At 45.1% G+C, this 26,995-nt stretch overlaps 2 protein-coding genes across 2 annotated transcripts in view; one reads left to right on the top strand and one right to left on the bottom strand.

The window, feature by feature from the left end:
* Positions 1-26,995, top strand: part of CTPS2 (CTP synthase 2) — a gene marked incomplete at its 3' end in the record, with an annotated part of 101,063 nt that overhangs the window by 45,436 nt on the left and 28,632 nt on the right. Inside the window, exon 13 of the mRNA XM_080719600.1 lies at positions 21,245-21,341. Within this exon, the coding sequence (XP_080575726.1) occupies positions 21,245-21,341 (97 nt within the window). The remainder of the gene's footprint in view (positions 1-21,244; positions 21,342-26,995) is intronic.
* Positions 1,150-3,895, bottom strand: S100G (S100 calcium binding protein G; the record flags this gene model as incomplete). Its single annotated transcript, XM_080719601.1, has 2 exons — positions 3,665-3,895; positions 1,150-1,254 (listed from the first exon to the last, which is right to left on the bottom strand). The coding sequence occupies exons 1-2, from the start codon at positions 3,797-3,799 to the stop codon at positions 1,150-1,152; spliced, it is 240 nt and encodes a 79-aa protein (XP_080575727.1). The 5' UTR covers positions 3,800-3,895.

Raw genomic sequence — 26,995 nt, 5'->3', positions numbered from 1 at the left:
GTTGAGGTATATCTTCAGCTCCAGTGTGTGTGTGTGCGTGTGTGTGTGTGTGTGTGTGTGTGTGTGTGTATGTGTAGTACTGAGGATAGAACCAAGGAGCAGTCTACCTCTGAGCTACACCCCCAGCCCTATTATATTTTTTATTTTGAAATAGGGTCTCTTAGCCAGGTGTGGTGGCAAGATCACTGTAACCCCAGTAATCTGTAACCCCAGTAATGGGGATCCTGTGTGGATTACTTGTAATCCCAGTACTTGGGAGGCTGAGATAGGAGGATTGCGGCTTCACCATCAGCCTCAGCTCCTCAGTGAGGCCCTCCACAACTTCATGGGACCTTGTTCAAAAAAAAAGGAAAATAGGGCTGGGGGCATAGCTTGGAGGAAAAAAAAAAGAAATAGGGTCTAAGTTGCCGAGGCTGTCCTCGAACCTGTAACCCTCCTGTCTTAACCTCCCAAATACTGGGATGACAGGCCTGCATCACCACACCTGGCCCAGCTTCATTTTTTTTTCATATATATATATTTTTTGGTACTGGGGATTGAACCCAGGGGCACCCTATCTTCAAGCTACATCTCCAGCGCCTTTTTTTTTTTTTTTGGGTGGTGGTACTGGGGTTCCTGGAAGCCCTTCTACCTCCGGGCTACACTCCCAGACCTATTTTGACATTTTTATTTGGAAACAGGGTCTCCTAAGCCAGCGCGCGCGGCTGGCTTCGAACCTGCGCGATCCTCCTGTCTCCGCCTCCCAAGCGCGGGGATGACAAGCGTGCCCACCATGCCCGGCTATTTTTTATTTTTTTTTTGAAACACATTCTCACTAGGCTGCTAAGAATCTTGCAGCCTCGTTGCAGCTCTCCTGTCTTAGTTTCCTAAACATGAGTTTATAAGCATGCACCACCATGCCTGGCCCCAGCCCTATTTTTTAAAAATCTTAAAATTGTATGGACTGGACCAAGGTTATTTTTTAAATCTACTAAGAGAGTCAGTACTCAAGCAGAGGAGACATGTCCAAGAATTTCTTTATTCACAATAATTGGACCTCACAGCCAGATTATGATAATTGTGAATACTTCAAGCGGGGTCGTGGGGATCCACGTGGGCCAGAAGCCCAGGTGTTGTTTCGGGGCTCAGGGCGCCATTTTGTTCGCTCCTTCACTGGGATATCTTTTTAACTAACACTTGGAATTCTTCGAAACTGACTTCTCCATCTCCATTCTTGTCCAGTTCTTTAAAGAGGTCATCTAGGCTGCTCGAACTCTGGTTTGAGGTAAAAAGGTAGAGAATTGGGGAAGAGAGAAAAAAATAAAATAAAATGAGATCCTGCTGCCCATTCTCTGAAGTTAGAGGTCCTGGGCTCCAAGTTTCCAGTCATGTGCTGTTTGGCCCTTAGGTGTGGAAAAGCTAGCTTGAGCTATAGAATGGTTTCAAGACACAGATCTGGGTACTTTTAAAAATACTGTATTACATTTATTATTTAATACTGATAATATATAATTGTTTTATGATACTGGGGGCTGAACCCAGGCACATTCTACCTCTGAGCTACACCCCGCCAGCTATATTTTATTTTGAAACAATTAACAGAAGCTAGGTTGCTGAGGGCCTCACCAAGTTGCTGAGACTGGTCTCAAACCTTCGATCCTCCGGTCTCAGCCTCCCAAATACTGAGATTACTGGCATGTGCCACCACGCCTGGTGATAATGTATTTTTATATACTTTTAAATGGGATCTTATACTTTTTCTTCATTTTTAATTTCTTTTGTAGTATTGGGGATTGAACCCAGGACCTCACATGTACTAGGCAAGCGCTCTACCACTGAGTTATATCCCTAGCCCTTATATACATACATACATCCTTTCTTCCCTCCTTTCCTCTTTTTTTCTTTTCATCTTTCTTTCATATTTGGCATTGAACCCAGGAACCTTCTACCTCCGAGCTATACCCCCAACCCTATTTTATTTTTTATTTTGAAACAGGGTCCAAGTTGTGGAGGGCCTTGCTAAATTGCTGAGGCTGGCCTCAAACCTGCCATTCTCCTGTCTCAGCCTCTCAAGCACCAGGATTACAGGCGTATGACACCATGCCACATCTCTCTTTATGTCTCTAAAACATTCTTCAGGGAAGGAGTTCATGGGCTTTGACAGACAACCTGTGACCCACAAATATTTTTGGCCTCTGCTTCGAGGTTTTCCTGGGAGCTGGTTTTGTTTCTGGCACCAGGCCTGGGGCTGGTATATAGCCAGGGGCTGTGGGTAATGAGGCCTCTGGTTGCACGGCCTCTGGGTTGAGGCCATTAGGTTACCTGCATTATCCTCCCGACTACCCTGTAGGGAAGACCTACTTTATAGGTGAGGAAACCCACGTCCAGAGATAGCAAGCAGCTTGCTTCTGGGTGCACAGCTTGTTAACAGAAGCTTTAGACTTCCAACACAGACTCCAGACCCAACCCTGTCACTAGCTACCAACCCCAGTTTTTCCCAAGCCCTGGGCTATGCATGCCTCTGGGTTATCTAAGGTGACGTTGGATCACTTGTTCCGGGCGGTAGCACACATTGGAATCACCCCCAGGGCTCGCTGACCTTGGCACAGATGGCAGCCCCGCACTAGAGTCTGTGATTAATTGGGCCTGCGGAGGGCCTGGGTATATGCCTTTCCAGTGGGTTCCCAGGTGATGCTAATGATGCTGGGCCGGGACCAGGCTTGAGGACCACTGCTTGAGTAAATGTCCCATGAGATATTGCATCAGACTTTTAGACTACTGATGTTCCTACAGTGTCCTAAGAAGACTTCCATTTTTATTTCTGCCATAAAACTCAATAAATCCTCCCTTCCTTCCTTCTCTTCTTCCTTTGGATTGAACCCAGGGATATCTATCTCCGAGCTACATTCCAGCCCTATTATCTGTTTTGAAACAGGCTCTTGCTAAGTGGCTGAGGCTTGTCTTGAACCCGAGATCCTCTTGTCTTAGCCTCCCAAGCACTGGGATTACGGGTGTGCATCATCGCCACCCCCAGCTTTCTCCTTGTTTTCTTTCTTTCCTTTCCTTTGTCCTCCCTCCCTTCCTCTCTTCCTTCCTCTCTCCTTCCTTTCTTTCTTTCATTCTTTCATTCGTTCTTTCTCCTGCGGATTGAACTCAGAGGCATTTGATCTCCGAGCTACACCCCCAGCCCTACTTTATTCTTATTTTGAAACAGGGTCTTGTTAGGTTGCTGAGAACCTTGCTAAGTTGCCGAGGCTAACTTTGAACCTCTGATCCTCCTGTCTCAGCCTCCCAAGTACTGGGATGACAGGCGTGCACCACCATGCCTGTCTTTCTCTTTGTTTGCTTAGAGCCCAGCACAGAGGAGCTGAATCCAGGTGGCAGGCCTTAGTAGGGTTTGTGCGGTGACTCGTGGGTCTTGTAGGCGCAGCTTGGCCGAAGGGCCTGGCCAGAGTGGCTGCTTCCATTGACCTTGTCTGGTTGGTTCCTGGAGAGTCCCCTGCTGAGGCTGTGATGGAGGGCTGCGTTCTTGGGAGGAAGGCCCATGTTTTTGTCCCTCTCTGATGCCATGCCCCCGTAGGTCTTTGGTTAGGTTTCAGAGGCAGCTCTCCGCCCATGCAGGGCTCCTCTCCCTTCCCTTCCCGCCCCATCACCGGAGGCCAGCCCAGCAGCTCTGCAGACTCACTTTGAGGAGAGCGGGGAGTTCAGCCTCAATGAGCAGCTTCAGCTCATCCTTGGACAGCTGGTCCGGGTCACCTTCTTTGGCTGCATATTTTTCAAAAATATGCTTCAGTTCCTCGGGAGACTTTTTAGCACTCATTTTGGTGTCCTGTAAGTGGCAGATTTTTTTTTTTTTTGGAAAAATGTTCTCTTATTTAATTACTTTTTTTTTTTTTTTTTGGTGGTACTGGGGGTGGAACCCAGAGGCTTTCTACCTCCTGGCTACACTCCCACACCTATTTTATATTTTATTTGGAAACAGGGTCTCGCTAAGTTGCGGAGAGCCTCACTAAGTAGCTGAGGCTGACTTCGAACCTGCGCGATCCTCCTGTCTCCGCCTCCCCAGCGCGGGGATTCCAAGCGTGCGCCACCACGCCCGGCGAGTTACTTTTTTGAAACAGGGTCTCACTTAGTTGCTGAGGGCCTCACTAAGTAGCTGAGGCTATCTGTGAACTGTGATCCTCCTGTCTCAGCCTCCCAAATGCTGGGATTACAGGCGTGTGCCACCACACCTGCTACTTGTCTCCTCCTCTTCTTCTTCTTTTTTTTTTTTTGCAGTGCTGGGGATGGAACCCAGGGGCATTCAACCTCTGAGATACACCTCCAGCCCTATTTTTTATTCTATATTTTGAAACAGGGTCTCACAGAGTTGCAGAGGGCCTCACTAAATAGCTGAGGCTGTCCGCGACCGGACACCAAATGCTCAAATGGATGGTGTGCTATTAGCAGAATTTTAGTGCCGTTGAGGCTTTTCCCCCTCAAAGATTCGGGAAGATAAGGAAAGGGGAGGAGAGGAGAAGAGCATCATGGGAATGGCACTAGTATTTACCAAATTTTTTTTGGTGGTACTAGGGATTAAATCCAGGGACATTCTACCTTTATCCCGGCCCTTTTTTATTTTTTGTTTTAAAATAGGGTCTCACTAGGTTGCTGAAGAGAGTCCTGCTAAGTTTCTGAGGCTGTCCCCAAACCTGGGATCCTCCTGTCTCAGCCTCCCAAGTTACTGGGATTACAGACTTTTACCACCATTCCTGGTTTACCAGTGTGTTTTAAAAACAATTTCAGCCGGGCGTGGTGGGCACGCTTGTAATGCCCGCGCTTAGGAGGCGGAGACAGGAGGAACGTTCAGGTTCGTAGTCAGCCTTGCTGGCTTAAGAGACCCTGTTTCCAAATAAATAAAAAATATGCCGGGCGTGGTGGCGCACGCTTGTAATCCCCGCGCTTGGGAGGCAGAGACAGGATGATCGTGCAGGTTTGAAGCCAGTGACGTGCGCTGGCTTTAGGAGACCCTATTTCCAAATAAAAATGTAAAAATAGGTCTGGGAGTATAGCCTGGAGGTAGATGGGCTTCCAGGAACCCCAGTACCACAAATATATATATATGTATACATATATATATATGTATACATATATATATATGTATACATATATATATATATTAGGTTTGGGAGTGTAGCCTGGAGGTAGAAGGGCTTCCAGAAACCCCAGTACCAGCAAAACAAAACAAAACAAATTTCAGGGCTGGGGGTGTAGCTCAGTGGTATAGCGCTTGCCTAGCGTGCACAAGGCCCTGGATTTGATCCCTACGACTGCAAACAAAATCATCATAGATAGTACGATGAATGTCTTTTTAGAACGCGTCGTTAGGAGATAAGCTCTGGACAGAGCGTCCGTATTCACCGTGATGACATTGTCTTCTCAGGTACGCCATGTGGTCTGCACTTTCGGGTGCGCTTGTGAAGAATGCCTGCCCCCAGCTTCTACCCCTTATGTTATTGGTGATCCCCTTAGAAGGCACCCGCCCATCTCTCTCGAGACCATTATCTTTTCCGCTTTTCTAAAAGGAAGCCAAGTATTCTTGCGAGCAGAAGAAGCTCCAGATAGTGCTCAAATTGTACTGACCTGGTCGCCCGACCTTGCAGCTGCTTCCACAATCAGCCAGACACACGAAGAGCTTCAAGGGATCCTGTGACTTTTATAGTCTTTACAGACACGCCACCCTGATTATGAAATTTTCCTTTTACTTGCCATTTAGGGGTAATTATTAATGGTTTTTGAAACCTAAGCGCAAGACTGCACGAACCTCTTAATTAAGGGCAAGATCCAATAAAGGGCCACCTCGACAGTTGATTATGGTCCAGAGTCCCAAGAGTAAGCCTAAGCTTTTTCTCTCCCTCGGATGATATTTTCTCTCCGATGTAGACTTACAATATTGGCTCACGGTTCATATTTCAGGCTTAGTTCAATGTGGAAGATTGCTTTCAATTTAGTTGCATATTTAGACTTAGAAAAAATGACTTGCTCATATCCAGAAAAAAATTCTGTCACAGAAGGATAATATTACATAGCTTTATTTATTTATTTATTTATTTTGGTGGTACGAGGGGTGGAACCCAGGGGCTTTCTACCTCTGGGCTACACTCCTAGATCTATTTTATATTTTATTTGGAAACAGAGTCTCACTAAATCGCTGAGAGCCTAAGTAAGTAGCTGAGGCTGTCTTTGAACCTGCGCGATCCTCCTGTCTCAGCCTCCCAAGCGCAGGGATTACACGCGAGCGTCCACCACGCCGGGCTTATTCTTTATTTTGAAACAGAGTCTCACTGAGTTGCAAAGGACCTCACTAAATAGTTGAGGCTGGCTGTGAACAGCGATCCTCTTGTCTCAGCCTCTCAAATGCGCCACCACGCCCGGCTACTGCTGAGCCTTTTAATTTTTTATTTTGAAACGGTCTTGGTAAGTTGTGGAGTGTCTTGCTAAATTGCCGAGGCTGGCCTCGAACCTATGATTCTCCTGTCTCCGCCTCCCAGGTACTGGGATTACAGGTGTGCACCATTGAGCCTGGATTTTTGTTTTTGTTTTTTGAATTTATCATCCTTTTTCCTTACCAAATATATTTTGTGAACCATTCTAAAAACTCAGGAAAACACTTGACTTTTTCTAATACAATTGGAAATACTTCAAACTTTTTGAGACTGCTGGGGTTTAAAATTGGAGACAAAATTGATTTCCGGTGGAAAAATTTCCATGAAATAACTAAGACAATTGCAGGGGGCGTTGATCTCATGTTACTTAGAGCTCACAGGAAAGGCGCCATATCAACTCGAAAAGCACTTACCAGCTTTTAAACATTTCGTACACTTCCGCACTTGTATAATTTTCTCTGACCTGTATTATGTCACCGGTAAATTGAGGCTTGAACTATTGGACTGTATTTCTTCCTGATGCTTCTCCGCTCCACATTCTAGAGCCTTATTTACATTAGAGAACAAATGTGAAATCTTGCAGGATTTCTTAAAAGCTTCCCATCCTCTCGAGCATTTATCATCCCACTCGTCGTCTTTGTCTTGTATATGTTGTTAATGATTTTATTACAAATTATTTGAATCTGGTGTGTACCAAGCCGGAATAGGCGTTAACTCACTGGTTGGAATTAAGACAGGCATTGTGGGTTTTTTTTTTTTTTTGGCGTGTTTGTGTGTGTGATACGAGGGATTAAACCCAGGGGCATTCTACCTCTGAGCTACACCTCTAGTCCTATTTTTATTTTATTTGGTGGTACTGGGGTTCCTGAAAGCCCTTCTACCTCCGGGCTACAGTCCCAGACCTATCTTACACTTTTTATTTGGAAACAGGGTCTCTTAAGCCAGCGCGGCTGGCTTCGAACCTGCGCGATCCTCCTGTCTCCGCCTCCCAAATGTGGGGATTACAAGCGTGCGCCACCACGCCCGGCCCTTTTTTTTTATTTTAAAACAAAGTCTTAGTCTCACTAAGTTATTGAGGGCCTCACTAGGTTGCTAAGGCCATCCTTGAACCTGTGATCCTCCTGCCTCAGCCTCCCAAGCACAGGGATTATAGGTGTGTACCACCATGTCCAACTACATTGTGTTTTCAGTTATATGATTTTACACAAAAATAATCTGAGTTTTGGCAGTGCTTTCTCATCAAGATTTTAGAAAATTTCTGGTGTTTTTACATGTAGGTTCTATTCTTCTGAGAGGAAGCATCCTTTTGTGAAAAATCATAAGAACAATCTTTTCACTCAACATCTTTTAAAAAATTTTCAAGCCGGGCGTGGTGGCGCACGCTTGTAATCCCAGCACTTGGGAGGCTGAGACCGGAGGATTGCGGTTCGCAGACAGCCTCAGCTACTGAGTGAGGCCTTTCGCAACTCAGTGAGACCCTGTTTCAAAATAAAGAATAAAAAATTGGGCAGGGGTTGTAGCTCGGACGTCAAACGCCTCTGGGTTCCATCCCAGACCCGCAAAAAAAAAAAAAAAAAAAAAAAAAAATTCAAGCCTAAGCCGGGCGTGGTGGCGCACGCTTGTCATCCCAGCATTCGGGAGGCTGAGACTGAAGGATCGTGATTCACGGCCAGCCTCAGCTACTTAGTGAGGCCCTTTACAACTCAGTGAGACCCTGTTTCAAAATAAAGAATAAAAAATAGGGCAGGGGGTGTAGCTCAGAGGTAGAATGCCCCTGAGTTCCATCCCCAGTACCACAAATATATGTATATATATATTTCAAGTCATAGAAAGTGTCAAGAATAGTACAATATATAACCAGTCTTCCTTTTGACTAGGTTCATTCATTACCAGCATTTGCACACTTGTTTTCACAGTCTCTGGGCCAACACTTTCCCGTGTGGACCATTTGAGAATCATTGTGGACGGCCATCCACTTTCCTCTGAAATCAGTCAGCTGGAGTCCTGTGAGCACAAGGACACGCTCCCACATAACCACAGCGCTGTAATCACAGCCTGGGTTCAAATCTCCCCAGTTGTTGAACTAGCATCTTAAACCATCTGTTCCCTAAAATTATCGCTTGTGAGCTAAAAGCAACAGGGTGGTTATTATATTTCTCTTCTCGTGTGTATAGTGAAAGAATTTTTTTCTGTGTGTGGTACTAGGGATTGAACCCAGGAGCATTCTTTTTTTTTTCTTTTTTTTTTGGTGGTACTGGGGTTCCTGGAAGCCCTTCTACCTCCGGGCTACACTCCCAGACCTATTTTTTACATTTTTATTTGGAAACAGGGTCTCCTAAGCCAGCGCGCGTGGCTGGCTTCGAACCTGCGCGATCCTCCTGTCTCTCGGGGATTACAAGCGTGCCCACCATGTCCGGCGAACCCAGGAGCATTCTATCTGTGTGTGTGTGTGTGTGTGTGTGTGTGTGTGTGTGTGTGTGTGTAGTACTGAGGATTAAACTCAGGGGCATTCTACCTCCTAGCCACACCCCAGGCCAAGTTTTTAATTTTTATTTTGAAACAGGGTTTCCTTAGGTTGATGAGAGCCTCACAAGTGCTGGGATTACAGGCGGGCACCACCACGCCTTGCTAGGAGCACTGTATCTCTGAGTTTAGAGTCTCCCTAATGTACTGTATGCTAGCCTCAAACCTGTGATCGGGACTCAACCGCCTAAGTGCTGGGATTACAGGCTTGTGCCAGTGCACCTGGATGAAGGAAATGATCTGACTTTTCTTTTTCTTTCTTTTTTTTTGGTGGTACTGGGGTTCCTGGAAGCCCTTCTACCTCCGGGCTACACTCCCAGACCTATTTTATATTTTTATTTGGAAACAGGGTCTCTTAAGCCAGAGAGGCTGGCTTCGAACCTGCGCGATCCTCCTGTCTCCGCCTCCCAAGCGCGGATTACAAGCCTGTGCAACCACGCCCGGCTACTTTTCTTTTTTTTGTGTGTATGTGTGGTACTGGGGATTGATCACAGGGGCGTTCTACCTCCAAGTTGTATCTCCAGGCCTATTTTGTTGTTGTTGTTGTTGTTATTATTAATTATTATTATTATTCTTTGTGGTACTGGGGGTGGAACCCAGAGGCTTTCTACCTCTGGGATATACTCCCAGACCTATTTCCTATTTTATTTGGAAACAGGGTCTCACTAAGTTGCCGAGAGCCTCACTAAGTAGCTGAGGCTGGCTTTGAACCTGTGCGATCCTCCTGTCTCAGCCTCCCAAGCGCGGGGATTCCAAGCGTGCGCCACCACGCCCGGCCTAGTTAGTTATTTTGGAACAGAGTCTCGCTCAGTTATCACATGCTGCCCTCAAACCTTCCATCCTCCTGTCTCAGCTTCCTAAGTACTGGGATTACAGGTGTGCATCACCATGCCTGGTTTATATGATCTTAATAGCTATAGATTATATGACCGGTAACATGTTCTATATATGTGTTATTCATATATAACATGTGACATAAAGTGAAATGTGTGTATTTAGATATATGGACAAAAATTACATACATTACAAGAAGCACCTTTGGAGTGGTATCAGCGGTCTTTTAGGTTACAAATTTTATTTATTTGTTTATATTTTTTAAAATTTATTATCCTGGGGATTGAATCCAGGGCATTTTACCTTTGAGCTACACCCCTAGCCCTTTTAATTTGGAAACAGAATCTCACTAAGTTGCTGAGAATCTCAGTACATTGCTGGGGCTGTCCTCAAACCTGCAATCCTCCTATGTACTGGGATGGTAGGCATATACCACCATACCTGGCTACCAGTTTCTCATTTCCAAACGGGACCAAGGTTTGCGTAAGCTAAGAGAACCTGCTTAGAGAACCTGCCAGGCAGCCTGGGGGTCTTCCTAGGGTTTTTCTTGCTCATCTCCCCCAGTGACATGTCTTGCACTGGATTTTTCTGGTCTCATAGACTCAAAGGCATGTCTCCACGGCAGGGAACACCAAATCCGCTAATAGATGTTCGCATGAAACATTAACTAAAAAAATCTATGGAAACAAGCAATAAATGCAGGGTGTGTTCACAAGAGTGCAGTTTTAAATGGGAGGAGGGGGAGGAGTGACAGGCACAAGGTTGGTAATGGAAAAATGGAGAGACAAAGGTCATTTATCACCTTGGGGTCAAACTGCTTGATCTTTGGACAGATTTCATTTTTTTCCTTAGGAAAACCGAGAGTATTAATGAATGAATGAATGAAATAGCAACTTACTGGATGGATGTATGAATTTATTTATTGTGCTACTAGAGATTGAATACAGGGGTGTTCTACTTCAGAGCTACTCATAGCCCTATTTTATTTTATTTATTTTTTTGTGGTACTGGGGATTGAACCCAGGGGCATTCTTCTTCCTTTTATTCTTTATTTTGAAATAGGATCTCACTATTGCAGGGAACCTCACCAAGTAGCTGAGGCTGTCGATGAATCGCGATCCTCCTGTCAGCCTCCCAAATAGTGGGATTAAAAGCATGCGCTACCACGCCCAGCTTTTATTTTTATTTTAAAACAAGGTCTCCCTAATTTGCTAAGGCTGGCCTCCAACCTGTGATTTTCCTGTCTCAGCCTCCCCAAGAACTGAGATTATAGACATGGGCCACCACGCCCAGCAGGAGTAATTAATTTTTTTATTTTTGTGGGTCTGGGGATGGAACCCAGGGGCATTGGACTTCTGAGCTACACCCCCTGCCCTATTTTTTATTATTTATTTTGAACCAGGATCTCACTAAGTTGCGGAGGGCCTCACTAAGTAGCTGAGGCTGTCCGCGAACTGCGATCCTTCAGTCTCAGCCTCCTGAATGCTGGGATTACAAGCATGCACCACCACGCTTGGTAGGAGTAATTAATTTTAAAAGCTCTAGGCACCACAGATTTCGGTGATGGTGTTATTTTGTTCGACGTCAACAGTGTGAAGTGCCTAGAAAAACCCCTTTGGGAAGAGGGTATGGTGTTAGTACTGGTCCTTGCAAACAGCAGTGCAATGCGTGTGTTCCTGTCATCCTGAAGTTTAAGAGAACCTGAATAGTAAATTCCATCGATCACGAGCCGGGCGTGGTGGCGCACGCTTGTAATCCCCGCGCTTGGGAGGCTGAGACAGGAGGATCACGCAGGTTCAAAGCCAGCCTCAGCTGGTTTAAGAGACCCTGTTTCCAAATAAAATATAAAATAGGTCTGGGAGTGTAGCCCGGAGGTAGAAGGCCTCTGGGTTCCATCCCCAGGACCACCAAAAAAAAAAAAAAATTGCATCTATCACTAAAAAGGACAGCTTACCTGTTCACACCTCACCTGGTGCCTGCCTTCCCTGGGCCTTCAGCGTTCACTTTCTTTTCTATTTCCAACCTTTGCCTGGGCTTTGAGTCTCATAGCTTTTGCACCTGTGCTCATCCTCAGTGCTCGAGTTCTCAGAGGCCTGCTGATGGCAGCGAGTGCTTATTGGCAATCTGTCTTTTTACCATGAGCACCATAATGCCCGAGGCACCTGACTCCTAGGACCTCATGAAATCCTTGTGGCAACTCTGTGATACAGATGCGCTTGTTTTCCTTGGTTCACAGAAACGTCTAATGACTGTATTAGATTCTGATTGCTGCTGTAACAAAGTGCTACAAATGCAGTGGCCAGAAACAATACAAATTCATTCTCTTTCATTTCTGGAGGCCAAAGTGGGCTGGCAGGGCCGTGTCTCTTCCAGAAGCTCAGGGGAGGATCCGCTGGCTTTTTATAGCTTGTAGAGGCTGCTCATGCTCACTCGTGGTTCTACCCTCCATCTTCAGAGCTTGCTTCTCCCTACCTCTCTTTTACTGATCTCGGCTTCATTGTTAGATCTTTTTCTCTGTTAGTGACCTTTCTACTTCCCCTTTTTTGGGGGTACTGGAGATTAAACCCAGGGATGTTCTACCTCTGAGCTATACCTCCGGTCCTTTTTAGTTTTTTTTTTTTTTGCAGTCCTAAGGATGGAATCCAGGGGCATTCTTCCTACGAGTTAAATCCCCAGCCCTATTTTTTATTCTTTATTTTGAAACAGGGTCGCACTGAGTTGCGGAGGGCCTCGCTAAGTAGCTGAGGCTGGCCGTGAACCGTGATCCTCCTGTCTCAGCCTCCCAAATTCTGGGATTACAAGCGTGCGCCACCACACCCGGCTCCTTTTTAGTTTTTGAAACAGGGCCTTACTAAGTTGTGGAGGCTGGTCTCCAACCTGTCATCCTCCTGTTGCAGCCTCCTAAATACTAGAATTATAGGCGTGTACCGCCACACTCAGCTTTCTGTCTCCCTCTTTTAAGGGCGCACCTGTTTACATTGCATTCACCCTCATAACCTGCGATAATCTTCTATCTCAGTTTGGATTCCTTATGAAGGGTAAGTTTGGCTTCTTTCTCTGTCTCTCCCCTCTGATGCCTTCCACCAGGATATGACGCAGCAAGAAAGCTCTCAAGAGCCTTAACATCATCCTGTCTGCAGTCTTTTGTCATGTAAGGTCACAGATTCTTAGCTTCCAAGTACTAGTATGTGGACATTTTCGGGGAGAATTAATTAGCCTTCTTCGAGGACTAGTTTAAAATGAATTAACAGTGTGTAAACCATTTGTCTGGTAGGGTGAGCACAGCGATGGTAAGTGCGGTACAGTAAGGAACACTGGAGTGCCCTTAAAGTATGGGCTCTTGTGGCGTGGCAGGGAGGAATCTTTAGAGAAGTAATGAAGAGGCAAATTGTGTGTAGTGGGGTGATGAGACGGGATGGAGGTGCCCGCGCACTGGGCCCGCGGAGCTCGGGTAGAAAGCAGGTTAGAATCCATCCGGAGAGCAAAGCCGGGCTGGGCTTGTGTATGAGGTGAGTGTGTGCCACGCCAGAGAACTTAGATTTCGTCTCCAAGGACAGAGGCTGCTTGAGTTGTGCAATGTAGCATTAAGTAAAATCCTCCTGAGAAGCTGGGCACGGTGGCACATGCCTAGAATCCTGTACTGGGATGCTGAGATAAGAGATAGGAGGATCACATGTTTGAGGACAGACTCAGCAACTTACCAAGACCCTGGACCACTTACTGAGACCCTTTTTTAAGATAAAAAAGCATCTTTAAGTCATCAAAAGCTTGGTATCAGACAAATGAAACTGTTATGTGAGATTAACATTTTTAATTTTGGATAAATTGCTATAATACTAGATGTCAACCACTAAGCCAAGCATGGGAAGGAGGGATGGGGAGGGAATGGGGTGGGGATCGGGTGGGGGCTGACTGGGCGATGTGTGCATGTATGTCTACAAAAGTTTGTATCCCACTATGATGTATGAATAAAGTGCACCAATAAAATAAAATTAAAAAAAAAAAGCCAGGTGTGGTGGCGCACTGGAGGATCGCGGTTCACCGCCAGCCTCAGCTACTTAGTGAAGTCCTTTGTAACTCAGTGAGACCCTGTTTCAAAATAAAGAATAAAAAAATAGGGCTGGCGGTGAAGCTTGAGGTAGAATGACCCTGGGTTCCATCCCTAGTACCCCCCCCCAAAAAAAAAAAAAAAAGAAAGAAAGATGGAAAGTAAAAAGGTTTGGGACATAGCTTGGAGATCCAATCTAACGCCCTTGGGTTCAATCAAAAAACAAAACCAAACAAAAACACTGAGAAAAAACTGGCACATACTTTTTGTACGACTTGAATATGACTAAAAAAGAATAAAAACCCAATTAAGGCTTGGAATAAAACAAATAAAAAATCAATAGAAAAACTGATGGACAGTAGGAAAGGAGCAGGTTGGGGAATGCTTGTAAAGAATACTTGAGAAGCTGGCTACATTGGCTCATTCATGTCTGCTATCCTAGTACTTGGGAGACTGAGGCAGGAGGATCAGAGGTTCAAGGCCAGCCAGCCTCAGCAACTTAATGAGATTCACCCTCCTTTCCTCCTCCCTCCCTCTCTCCTTCCTTTCCTCCTCCTCCTCCTCCTCTTTTTCCTTCAGATTGAACCCAGAAGCATTCTACCTTTGAATTATACCCCCAGGAAATTATTTATTTATATATTTTAAAAGAAGGTCTCACTAGGTTGCTGAGGATGGCCTTGAACCTGTGATCCTCCTGTTTCAGCCTCCCAAGTACTGGGATTACAGGCATATGCCATAACTCCTGTTTCAAATTTAAAAATAAGAAGGGCCGGGAGTGTAGCTCAGAAGGAAAAAGCCCCTGGGTTTAACCCCCAGTATAAAAAACAAACCAACCAAAATCCAGCATAGCAAAGCAGCAACAACAAAACATTCAAGGACCCCGCTAGAAGGTGAGTGAATGGCTGTGTGCTGTGTGTGCCGCTCAGAGGCTGGAAGTGGCTTGTGCCGCGGGGGGAAGTGGCTTGTGCTTTCCCCTGGCCCGAAGGCGAGGAAGGTGAGGAAGGCGAGGGAAGGCGGGCTTGCCGGCCTCCGGCCTCCTTCGGGTCGGCCGCACACACTGCCATTGGGAATTTCCTGGTTAGTAAGACAGTCGAGCTTCCTGACACTGGTGTTTAAGGCGCTCAGGGCGCAGCGAGGCCTTGAACCCATTGCACTTTATGGTGAGTAGCAGAGAACGCTGGTAAAGGTTAATCAGTGCTGTACTTACCTCATGTGGTGTGCTTTACATGTGCTAAAGCTTTATTACTTATTGATCCCTTTTTATTTTTCTTGGGTTGTATGGTTCATTTCCAAGAAATGAGAGGTCTGGGCATCAGATGACAGCCAGTATTTCGGCCAATTAGAGGGGCCAATCATTTGGAATGGAAGAGTCAGGTTCCTTTCACCTTCAAAGTCTAGGGTATTTGCAAATGCTGGGAATGAATTTCAGCCTGCCCGAAGTTCTTTCTTTCTTTCTTTCTTTCTTTCTTTCTTTCTTTCTTTCTTTCTTTCTTTCTTTCTTTCTTTCTTTCTTTTTGTGGTGCTAAGGATTGAACCCAGTGGCATTCTATCACCAAGCTATAAACCCAGCCCATTTTATTTATTTATTTATTTATTTATTTATTTATTTATTTATTTATTTATTTTTTGTGGTACTTGGGGAGGAACCCAGAGGCTTTCTACCTCCAGGCTATACTCCCAGACTTTTTTTTAATATTTTATTTGGAAATAGGGTCTCACTAAGTTGCCGAGAGCCTCACTAAGTAGCTGAGGCTGGCTTCGAACCCGTGCGATCCTCCTGTCTCAGCCTCCCCAGCGCGGGGATTACAAGCGTGTGCCACCACGCCCGGCGCCATTTTTTTTATTTTGAAATAGGGTCTTGAGAAGTTACCGAGGGCTTCATTAAGTTACCGAGGTTGGCCGAGAACCTGCCATCCTCCTGTCTCAACCTCCCAAGTCCTGGGATTACAAGTGCACCCACCACGCCCAGCTCTCAGTTCTTTTCTTTGACCACCTGGCAGTGATAAGATAGGTGTGGTTTATTTGATTTTTATTTTTTGTGGTACTGGGGATTAAACCCAGATGCAGTCTACCTCTGAGCCACACTCAGTAGGTTGGATGAGAGTCTCATTACTTGCTCAGGCTTGAACCTGCGATCCTCCTGTCTCAGACTCCCAGGTGCTGAGATTGCAGGTATGTGCCACCACACCTAGCTTTATTTTTTATTTTGAAACAGGGCCTCACTAAGTAGCTGAGGCTAGCCTTGAACCTGTGATCCTCCTGTCTCAGCCTCCCAAGTACTGGGATTACAGATGTGCACCACCATGCTTGGCCAAGTAGGTGTTTCATCTCGGTACTGGGGATGGAACCCAGGGACATTCTACCTCTCAGCTACACCCCCAGCCCTATTTTTTATTCTTTATTTTGGAACAGGGTCTCACTGAGTTGCAAAGGGCCTCCCTAAGTAGCTGAGGCTGTTTGTGAAGCGCGATCCTCCTGCTCAGCCTCCCAAATGCTGGGATTACAAGCGTGCGCCACCACGCCCGGCTTCTCTCAGGCTTTTTGTGGAAGGAATACAAAGAACAGAGATATTTGGGTTCTTCTTTGTTGCTGAATCAGGTTGCTTAGAACCCGAGAGGCCGTCACCCATCATCTTTAGACCTCGTAGCAACGTCTGATAGTTTTGCGAGGCAGGCGGCTGTGCCAGGCTTGGGTGGAAAGGCACCTTCTTTCCCCAACCTTCCCCTTCCAGAGTGGGCTTGTGCCCAGGCCGTGCTGTTCTTTGCTGGAGCGTGTGGCAGGTATCCCAGGCAGAGCCTCCTTGGCCAGGCCCCTGTCCCCTCCCTCCGCAGTGACCTTTCTGCCATCTCTCTCTGCTCTCTCTGCTCCTCTGCCATTCAGGGCATCCCTGGAGTGCGGGGCCTGCGTTCTCTGCTCCCCTACCTCTTTTTCAGCACGTTTTCCTTCTCTGACCTGGTCGCTCCTGTGTTAGCACGATGTAATCTGAGGACCGCCGTGGCAACGACACCCTGGCATTTCTTTCTGTGCTGTCACTTCAGGAGAAGGTTGTATTTCTCACATCTGAACATGCCGTGGACGGTGTGAGCGGGTACCCTCATGTAAGGCTTTCAGAGCTCATTCGCTCTTTGGGCCTTGAACTTGAACTTGATATTTTCATTAATATAATATTACCAACGAAGCCAATAGTTCCAAAAGGTCTATAATGAAAAAGTAATGTTTATCCTTTTTCTGCTACTCTTGGCTTTTCTAGCGGTTTCTCCTCGTATTTGCCTTCAGGTTTCTAAATGATATTCTCACTTCTTTTTGTATTCTGTGGTATTGGAGATTGATTCCAGGAGAATCCTACCTCCAAGATACACTCCCAGCCCTTTCAAAAAGAATTTTTTTTTTGGTGACACTGGGGATGGAACCCAAGGACATTCTACCTCCGAGCTACACCTCCAGTCCTGATTTTATTCTTTATTTTATTTTTTGGTACTGGGGGTGGAACCCAGGGGCTTCTACCTCCAGGCTTTACTCTCAGACCTATTTTATACTTTATTTGGAAACAGGGTCTCACTAAGTTGCTGAGAGCCTCACCCAGTAGCTCAGGCTGGCTTTGAACCTGTGCGATCCTCCTGTCTCAGCCTCCCAAGCCCGTGGATTACAAGCGTGCGCCACCACGCCCGGCTTTATTCTTTATTTTGAAACAGGGTCTCACTAAGTTGCGGAGGGCCTCACTAAGTAGCTGAGGCTGTCCATGAACCGCGATCCTTTGGTCTCAGCCTTCTGAATGCTGGGATTACAAGCGTGCCCACCACGCCTGGCTTCAGAAAGATTTTGCTATGTTGCCAAGGGCCTCGCTAAATTGCTGAGGCTGGCCTTGAACCTGTGATCCTCATGTCTCAGCCTCTCAATTCAAGTACTGGGATTATAGACATGCCACCACACCAGGCTCACATTTTCCTTTCAGGAAATTTCAAATTTCTCCCTCTGTTGTTGGAGACTCGAGGATTTAGTGGCCTTAAGCAGCCCTTACCACATTTTCCTTCTCTTCCTCTCCACCCCCACACTTTTTGTTTTGAAGTGTTTTCTGGTCTGGAGATGTTTGTCAGCTTCATCCCAAACAAGCAGAAAGACAGGTTTTCTGGTGTTTTTTTTTTTTTTTTTGGTGGTACTGGGGTTCCTGGAAGCCCTTCTACCTCTGGACTACACTCCCAGACCTATTTTTACATTTTTTTAAATTTAGAAACAGGTTCTCCTAAACCAGCACGTGCGGTTGGCTTTGAACCTGCGCGATCCTCCTGTCTCTGCCTCCCAAGTGCGGGGAGTACAAGCGTGCGCCACCACGCCCGGCAGGTTTTCTGTTCTTAATTGAGTAATTTGATTCTGTTCTCAGTGGATCAGATCAGAACATTCTTGGATACAGTTTCGCTAATAAGTGAACAAACTACGTTAAAGATTGATTAGTTGGACCCAATGTGGTAAGTCAGGTGGGGAGACTTGCCGAAGAATCAGTTGAGTTCTAACAAGAAAGCTGGGGGTTTAACTCCCTGCTAGTTATTCTTGAGTGGACCAGATGATCTGAAATGCAACTTAAGTGGAATGGAGTCTCTGAATATACTTAGGTAGGACTTCTTACCAATCTGTGGTTGGGGCTGTGGTTGCGTTCGTGCGTGTGCGTTCGTGCGTGTGCGTGCGTGCGTGTGCGTGCGTGCGTGTGTGTAGTACTAGCGGCTGAACCCAGGGACATTTTAACTCTGAGCCACACCACCAGCCCTTTTTATTTTTTGTGTTGAAACAGTCTCGCTAAGTTGCCAAGGCTGACCGCCAACCTGTGACCCTCCTGTCTCGGCCTCCCAAGTCCTGGGATCACAGGTGTAAGCTACCATGTCCAGCTAGGCGGTGTGGTCCTAACTGCCCTTTCCTAGAAAATACATAGAAAGACCTGGTGTTTCTAAGCAGCTCAGCTTCATTAACTAAAAGGGAATGCCTTCTCTCACCCCATTCTAGTAACACTCAACCAGCCACAGTTAGCCAGCCAAAGAAGACACGGGCAAGATGCCAAGGTCAAGAGCAGTTCGCAAAGAACTCAGTGCTCCCTCCAATGAGCGATGCGATCCAGTTTTCTCTTCACTCCTTCCCCTCAGTGACTCTTGGAACTGCTTGGGGCACAGGGTTCAGGCGGCTGTAAAAGTTCTAGGGCACTGATAAGATCAGATTTTTCTTAGAAAATTCTTACCTTGGGAAATTCTGGTCATCAAAGATTCTTACAGCTAGGTGTGTGTGTGTGTGTGGGGGGCAGGTTTTATGAGAAGGAAGCCCGAGCAATTCCATTAGGGCAGGTTGACTCACCCGGCTGCAGTCTGTTCTCACACTTTCAAAAACAGACAAAACGAAATCATGAAATCACAGTGAACGGAATTGAGAAAACAGATGTACAAGAACTGATTTTTCATAAAAGACACCCTCTCCCCCTGAATTTCTGGGGTATCATCCATAAAGATAAATGTGAAATTATTTCATCTGAATTCATTCATTCATTCATTCATTCACTCATTCATGCGTTCATTCAGCACATGCCATATGCCAGATTCGTATGTACCAGGGGCTGGGCACACAGTGGTAGGTGATTCAGTCTTACACACAGAACACTAACTAGACCCACACTTAGAGAAGGGCAGGGATGGGGGAAGAACCCTCATTTGTGAGGCCACAGAGAGACAAAGTGGGGGCTCTGACTAGGCTGCCTGATATTGAGCAGTCGAGCTGACATGTCGGGGTTAAGGACGCTTTCATTTAGAACAAGGTGGTCTGGAGGGCATAAATCAACAGGACTTGACACAAATTGCTGTGAAGGAAAGGGAGAGATGAAGGGTGCCACTTAGGTTTCTGACCCATAGAATGTGCTAGAATGGCTACTACTTCAAAGGAATGCTTTTAATGTTTTTCTATAAATAGATGCTTCTGGTGTACCTTTGTGTAAAGACCGGCAGGTTTGCTTATGGAGATTCTCCTGGGAACGCGCTGGGCGGTGGGACGAGGGCTATCCAGGAAGGGCTATGAATTCCAAGGCAGGAGGCCTTGGAAGTCTAGCTTGAAATGCCAATGTCGCCTGGAACTGACAGTTTAGGTAATGACAGAAACGACAGGAGGAAGGCTTTAAAGACGCTCCTCATAATTTTTTTTTTTACAAGCGATTTGAATGGAAGATGAGAAGCAGAGATGAAAGGGAAGCCTGGATGAGGAGCGTTTGAAGTGTGGCCATTTTTGAACTGGAACATAGAGGAAAGCAATCAGATACTGTACTTTAGGGAACATGCCTCCCCAGTGAGCATTCCTCTCCAAGTAAAGCTTGAAATTGGGATGTTCTGAGCAGAGGTAGGTTGTGGAAACAACTCTAGAATGTTTACTGAAGTCAGGCATGCATGCAACTCTAGTACTTGGGAGGCTGAGACAGGAAGATCACAGGTTCAAGACCGGCCTCAGCAACTTAGCAAAACCCTGATTCAAAAAAGGGGAAAGGAAGCTGGGGGTGAAGCTCAGAGGCAAAATGTCCCTAGGTTCGATCCCCAGTATAAAACCAAACCAAAACCCAAAACTTTTATTGCAATCATGACCAAGGCAAATTCTTCATTCATTAACGAATCACAGCAGCTGGACATGGCGGCACATGTTCGTCATCTCAGTACTTGGGAGTCTGAGACAGGAAGACCGCAGATAGGAGGACAGACTCAGCAACTCAGTGAGGACTTCTGTAGCTTAGTGTGACCCTATTTCAAAATAAAAAATAGGGTTGGGAGGTAGCTCAGAGGGAGAATACCCCTGGTCTCAATCCCCAGTACCAACAAAACAAAACACCCACAACGATAGCGGCACATACCAGAGAGACACAGGGGCCAAGCTTAAAGAGCCGTAGGTCAAGCTGGAGTGATTTGAACAATAGAATAAATAAAGTGGTTTTAAAAAAAATCCCAGGAGCATCCTTGCTAGGGCGGAGAGAAAGGAAATGGGCAGAAGGGGAATGAGAAGCTGCGGTTAGTACATCTTGAAAGGCAGGCGGGACAGTCTGCCCACCACAAGGCTCTGGGGTAGCACTGGGAGCTGTGGATGACATCATGAGGAAGTGCCTTGGGGACCTTAACTGGATCTAAGGCGAGGAGTCAGTTCGACCTGGTTATATCGGTAGTGGTGAGGCCCAGTGAAAGGAAGCATCGGTGTCCCATGCTGGGTGGCAGTATGGTCCTCAGATTGCTGGGAGTCACGTTGGTTGTCAAGGCGTATTCCCGTTACGCCTGGGCCTTGTGCATTATATCTGGGTGTAGCTTTTTTGGTTCACCCTTCGGGAGCCAAGTCCTGCATCGAGGTTATTAGTGAAGCCATCTTATACGTGCTCCATCCAGAGAAACTCTTATTTTTACAGAACGGTAAAACTGGATTTGTTTTCTTTTCCAAGGTGATCGATATGCCCGAACACAACCCCGGCAATCTGGGAGGAACAATGAGGCTGGGATTAAGAAGAACTGTTTTCAAAACGGAGAATTCAATATTGAGTAAGTTTCTTAGATCATTGATTTTTGCAAGACGTGCCTGCGCCGGGACCCAGCCCTCTTGGTGGAGGCTCAGCCCCGTCCCTGCCAGCAGTTTCAGGAGCTGCCACTCTTCATTTCACTTGTCCCCCTGTCCTCATTGACCCTCTACTTTGGACATTCCTGTTCCCAAAAAGGTTCTCTTGTGGGCGGGCCTTGGGTGAGTGACCACTGTTCTTGGAGATGAACTTGGCCTGCAATAGAGAGCCGTGACCCCCCTAAAAACAGAAACAAGACAAGGATTCCATTTTCACCACTTCTCTTCAATATAGTACTTGAGAATCTAGCCAGAGCAATAAGGCAAGAAAAAGAAATCAAAGGAGTACAAATAGTAAAGGAAGAACTCAAACATTCACTATTTGCAGATGACATGATACTATATTTAGAAAACTCAACAAACTCAACCAAAAGGCTTATAGAACTGATCAACAAATTCAGCAAAGTGTCTGGATACAAAATCAATCTTAAAAAATCAGAAGCTTTTCTGTACACCAACCATAGACCCACTGAAAAAGAAATTCAGAAAACACTTCCACTCAAGATCACCCACAAAAAAATAAAATATTTAGGAATAAACTTAACCAAGGAGGTAAAAAATCTCTACAAAGAAAATTATAAAACATTGAAAAAAGAAATCGAAGATCTTAGAAGATGGAAGGATCTTCCATGTTCATGGATTGGCAGAATGAATATCATTAAAATGGCCATCCTTCCAAAAGTGATCTACAGATTCAATGCAGTGCCCATTAAACTACCAAGATAATTCCTCACAGACATAGAAAAATCAGTCCTTAAATTTATTTGGAATAACAAAAAGCCCAGAATAGCCAAAGTAGTTCTCAGCAACAAAAACCATGCAGGAGGAATCACAATACCTGACTTTAAACCGTGATTCCAATTCATTTCCCTCCACCACATTTATTTATTTATTTATTTATTTATTTATTTATTGGGTTGTTTGCTTGATTTTATTTCACTGGTAGAAATTAAAGATGGCTGCAACATATTCGTACAGATTAGGAAGATAGTGACTAAATTATGTTTGAAAATTTTTACAAAGCCTCATATAGAATTTATCCCTATGTTGCAATTTTTTGTGTGCTAGGTATTCAAGAATGGGCCTATACATGCTAGACAGGCACTCTACCACTGAGTTATATCCCCATCTCTCTATTTTGGAATTATTTATTAGGATTAAAAAATATATAATAGCCAGGTGTGGTGGTAACACACCTGTAATTCCAGTACTCGGGTTCCCTCCGCCACATTTAAACTGGCTTCCCGTTTCACTGTTTTCCTGTCTGATTATCTTTAGTGCTTCATTAATGAACTTCCTGAGGAGGGAAGGTAGTTACATGTCTCAAAATGTTTTTTTTCTTTTTTCTTTTGGTACTGAGGATTGGACCTAGGAGTCCAATACTCTGAGCTATACCTCAGCCCTATTTTATTTACTTTTTATTTTTTTATTTCTTAGTGGTACTGGGGATGGAACCCAGGGGCCTTCTACCTCCAGGCTACACTTCCAGACCTATTTTATATTTTATTTGGAGACAGGGTCTCTTAAGCCAGCTGAGGCTGGCTTCGAACCCGCACGATCCTCCTGTCTCAGCCTCCAAAGTGCGGGGATTACAAGCGTGCGCCACCACGCCCGGCCTATTTTATTTTTTTAAAATTTGAAACAGGGTGTCACTAAGTTGCTAAGGGTCTTGCTAAGTTGCTGAGGCTGGCCTTGAACCTGCAATCCTCTAATCTCAGCCTTAAAATGCATTTCTTGTGGCTTAATGGTGGAGCACTAGGCCTTGGGTTTGACTCTTAGCACTGCTAAACCAAACAAAAAGCAAAAAAAAAAAAAATCAGATTAAACCGGCACATGCCTATAACCCAGTACCTGGGAGGCTGAGACAGGAGTATTGCAGGTTTGAGGACAGCCTGAGCAAGTAGTGAGATTCTCAACAATTCAATCTGGCAAGACCTTGTTTCAAAATAAAAATAAAATAGGGCTGGAGGCAGAGCTCAGAGGTAGAATGCCCCCTGGGTTTAATCCCCAGTTACACACACACACACACACACACACACACACACACACACACACACCAGCAAAATCAAATACCTTAGAAAAAATTCTTCTTAATTAATAGGAAGAATAAGACCAGAAATCCGAGCATCTCCTTTAAAGATGAATATAAAGTTTCTAAGAAACATAATTCTTCCGAGCAAGAATGAAATTTAGGAAGGACAGTTCTGAAGTGAATCCATTTTCCCCCTTTCTTTGGAAAAGAAGCCATTGTTCTCTGAGTGACTAGTGGTTTTCTTTACAAACACAGGAATCGTTTCCTCTTGTCGCGGACGGGAGCGACGGTTTGGCTCTCAGATGTTTTCATACTTTGAAACTTTGCTCAAGTAGTTAACAAAGTGACAGAAAATGGCTCATGAAAAAAATTAAAGTTTTACAATTATATCTGCTATAAAAGATCCGGTGATAATGGTACCAAGCTTTTTAAAAGGAGCATTACGCACAATATATTTAAAAACTTGATGAAAATAAGACTGATTTAAGGTTTGTTTTTCATTACCGTAGACACAAAGATAATGTAGATGATTTTTAGGAATCTGAAACACAGCACCAAAGCTTGTTTAAAACACTTTTAAATGGATTTTGTGAGACATGATTCACACATCGTACAACCCATCCGCTAGTATATAATTCGCTGGTTCTTCCATATTTTCAGAGCTGTGCAACCGGGACACAGTCAATTTTAGAACATTTTCGTCCCATCCAGTAGAAACCCTGGGCCCTTTAGCTGTCTCCATCCCTACCCTGTTCAGCTTCTGTAGCCACGGCCGATTGTGGACATTTCTTTCACTTAGTACAGTGTTTTCAAGATTCCTCTACATTGTAGCATGTGTCAGGTAGCAGGGGCATTCTTCCTCTGAGCTACATCTGCAGCCCTATTTTATTTTGAAATAGAGTCTCGCTAAGTTGCTGAGGCTGGCCTCGAACCTACAATCTTCCCGTCTCAGCCTCCCAAGTATTGGGATTACAGCTGTGTGCCACCATACCTGGCTGTATCATTCCTTTTAAAAATTAATTGGGCTGGGTGTGGTGGTGCACACTTTTAATCTCGGCATTTGGGGGCTGAGACTGGAGGATTGCAGTTTGCGGACAGCCTCCGCTACTTAGTGAGGACTTCCATAACTTAGTGAGACCCTGTTTATTTATTTATTTATTTATTTATTTATTTATTTATTTATTTATTGTGGTACTGGGGGTGGAACCCAGAGGCTTTCTACCTCCAGGCTATACTCCCAGACCAACTTTCTATTTTATTTGGAAACAGGGTCTCACTAAGTTGCTGAGAGCCTCACTAAGTAGCTGAGGCTGGCTTCGAACCCGTGCGATCCTCCTGTCTCAGCCTCCCAAGCGCAGGGATTACAAGCGTGCGCCACCACGCCTGGCTGTGAGACCCTATTTTAAAATAAAGAATAATAAATAGGGCAGGGGGTGTACCTTGAAGGTCGAATGCCCCTGGCTTCCATCCCCAGACCCGCGAAAAAAAAATTGGTGCAATATAATTATATATTGTAGTGAGAGCCAAAGTGATATATTCCTGTATGCACACAACATCTGTTGGTTTGGTTCCCACAATCAAGACTGGTGTTTCAAAATAAAAAGTAAAAAGGGCCGAGAGTGTAGCTCAGAGGTAGAATCAATCCCTAGTAAAAGGGGTTAGTGACAGCATGTATGAAATTGTCAAAGCAGTTTAAGGATCTTGAGAAATCAGGTATTTTTGCGAGGAGTGATGGCACACGCCTATAACCCCTGTTATTTGGAAGGTTGTGATAGGAGGATCACAAGTTGCCATCCAGCCTTGTCAACTCAGTAAGATCAGTCTCAAAATAAAGTAAAAAGAGTTCGGGGTCTAGCATAGTGGTAGAGTGCTTGCCTAGCATGTGTGAGGCCCTGGCTTCAACCTCCAGTGTGAATAATAAAAAATATAGATGTATATACACAAACACGCGCGTATATATTACTGGGGATTGAAATAAGGTGTATTCTACCTCTGAGCTATACCCCCAGACCATTTTTTAAAAATTTTAATTTTAATTAAAAAATTCTTTTGTGGAACTGGGGATCGAACTCAGGAGCATTTTTATCTCTAAGCTACACCCCCAGCCATATTTTTTATCCTTTATTTTGAAACTGGGTCTCACTGAGTTGCGGAGGGCCTCACTAAGTAGCTGAGGCTGGCCGTGAACCTGCGATCCTCCTGTTTCAGACTCCCCAATGCTGGGATTACAAGCGTGCGCCACCATGCCTGGCTAATTTTTATTTTGAAATTGGGTCTCGGTAGCTTGATGAGAGTCTCATTACTTGTTGAGGCTGTCCTTGAACCTGCGATCCTATTGTTTCGGCCTCGCAAGTACCGGGATTACAAGCATATCCCACTACACATGGCTCAAAAATGTTTAGGCAGTTTTATAAACTGTGTATTTATGATCCTTTATCTTAGTTTGCATATCTGTGGCTTTTTTTTTTTTTGGTAGTACTGGGTAGGAACCCAGAGGCTTTCTACCTCCGAGCTATACTCCCAGACCTATTTTCTATTTTACTTGGAAACGGTCTCACTAAGTTGCCGAGAGCCTCACTAAGTAGCTGAGGCTGGCTTCGAACCTGCGCGATCCTCCTATCTCAGCCTCCCAAGCGCGGGGATTACAAGCGTGCGCCACCACGCCTGGCCTTACCTTTTAGATGGTAGGACTTGTCTCCTCTGGAGACAGTATTAGTTGATTGATTAGCTCACCACACCCGGCTCCTGTGGCTCTTTTTTAAACTTTATTTAGTATGCATACTTTTTACATGTTTTTTTTTTTTAATAGTAGCATAACTTCTGACAGGATTGAGAATCCTCCCTTAGTCTCCTGAGTGGCTGGGACCACAGGTGTGTGCCACACCTGGCTCTGGGCAATAGCATTTAATTGAGTTAAGAAACCTTAATCTTCCGATTCATTTCCTGTTGAGAAACATTTTAGGTTCACATTTTATTAGAAAAGCGCTGATTTGAACATCTTTATACAGTGTTTTTGTCCCTTTGTTTCCTTAGGGATAGATTTCCAGGAGTTGGATTATTAGGCCAAAGGGTAGAAATGCTTTTATGACCAATAATTCTGCCAGATTGTTTGAAGATGGGGTGAGTCAGTTCACAGTGAGGTCGACTGCGCTGGTGTTCCCGCCTTCTCGGTCTTTCTGCTAGCATTATTATGTTTCTTCCTGCTCTGTTAGCGAGAACAAAAGGAGCCCTCTATTACTGTTCTTCATTTTGCATTTTTTGCATTGTTATAGAGTGAAATTTTGTTCTCCCCAAATGGTGTGTGTGTGTGTGTGTGTGTGTGTGTGTGTGTGTGTGTTTTACTAGGGATTGAACCCAGGGCTGTTCTACCACTGAGCTACACCCACAATCCTTTTTATTTTTTATTTTGAGACCCAGTCTTGCTAAGTTGCTGAAGCTGACCTCGAACCTGTAATCTTCCTGCCTCAGCCTTCCAAGTCCTGGGATTCCAGGTGTGTGCTACTATGTCTGGCTTCAAATGTTGGTTTACTTGTGTATAGACTGCCCAGG

Source organism: Muscardinus avellanarius (genome assembly GCF_963383645.1).
Source record: "Muscardinus avellanarius genome assembly, chromosome: X".
In the NCBI taxonomy this organism is placed as follows: Eukaryota; Metazoa; Chordata; class Mammalia; order Rodentia; family Gliridae; genus Muscardinus; species Muscardinus avellanarius.
The sequence above is the reverse complement of the archived record's forward strand: the minus strand, read 5'-3'. Positions and strand labels throughout refer to the sequence as shown.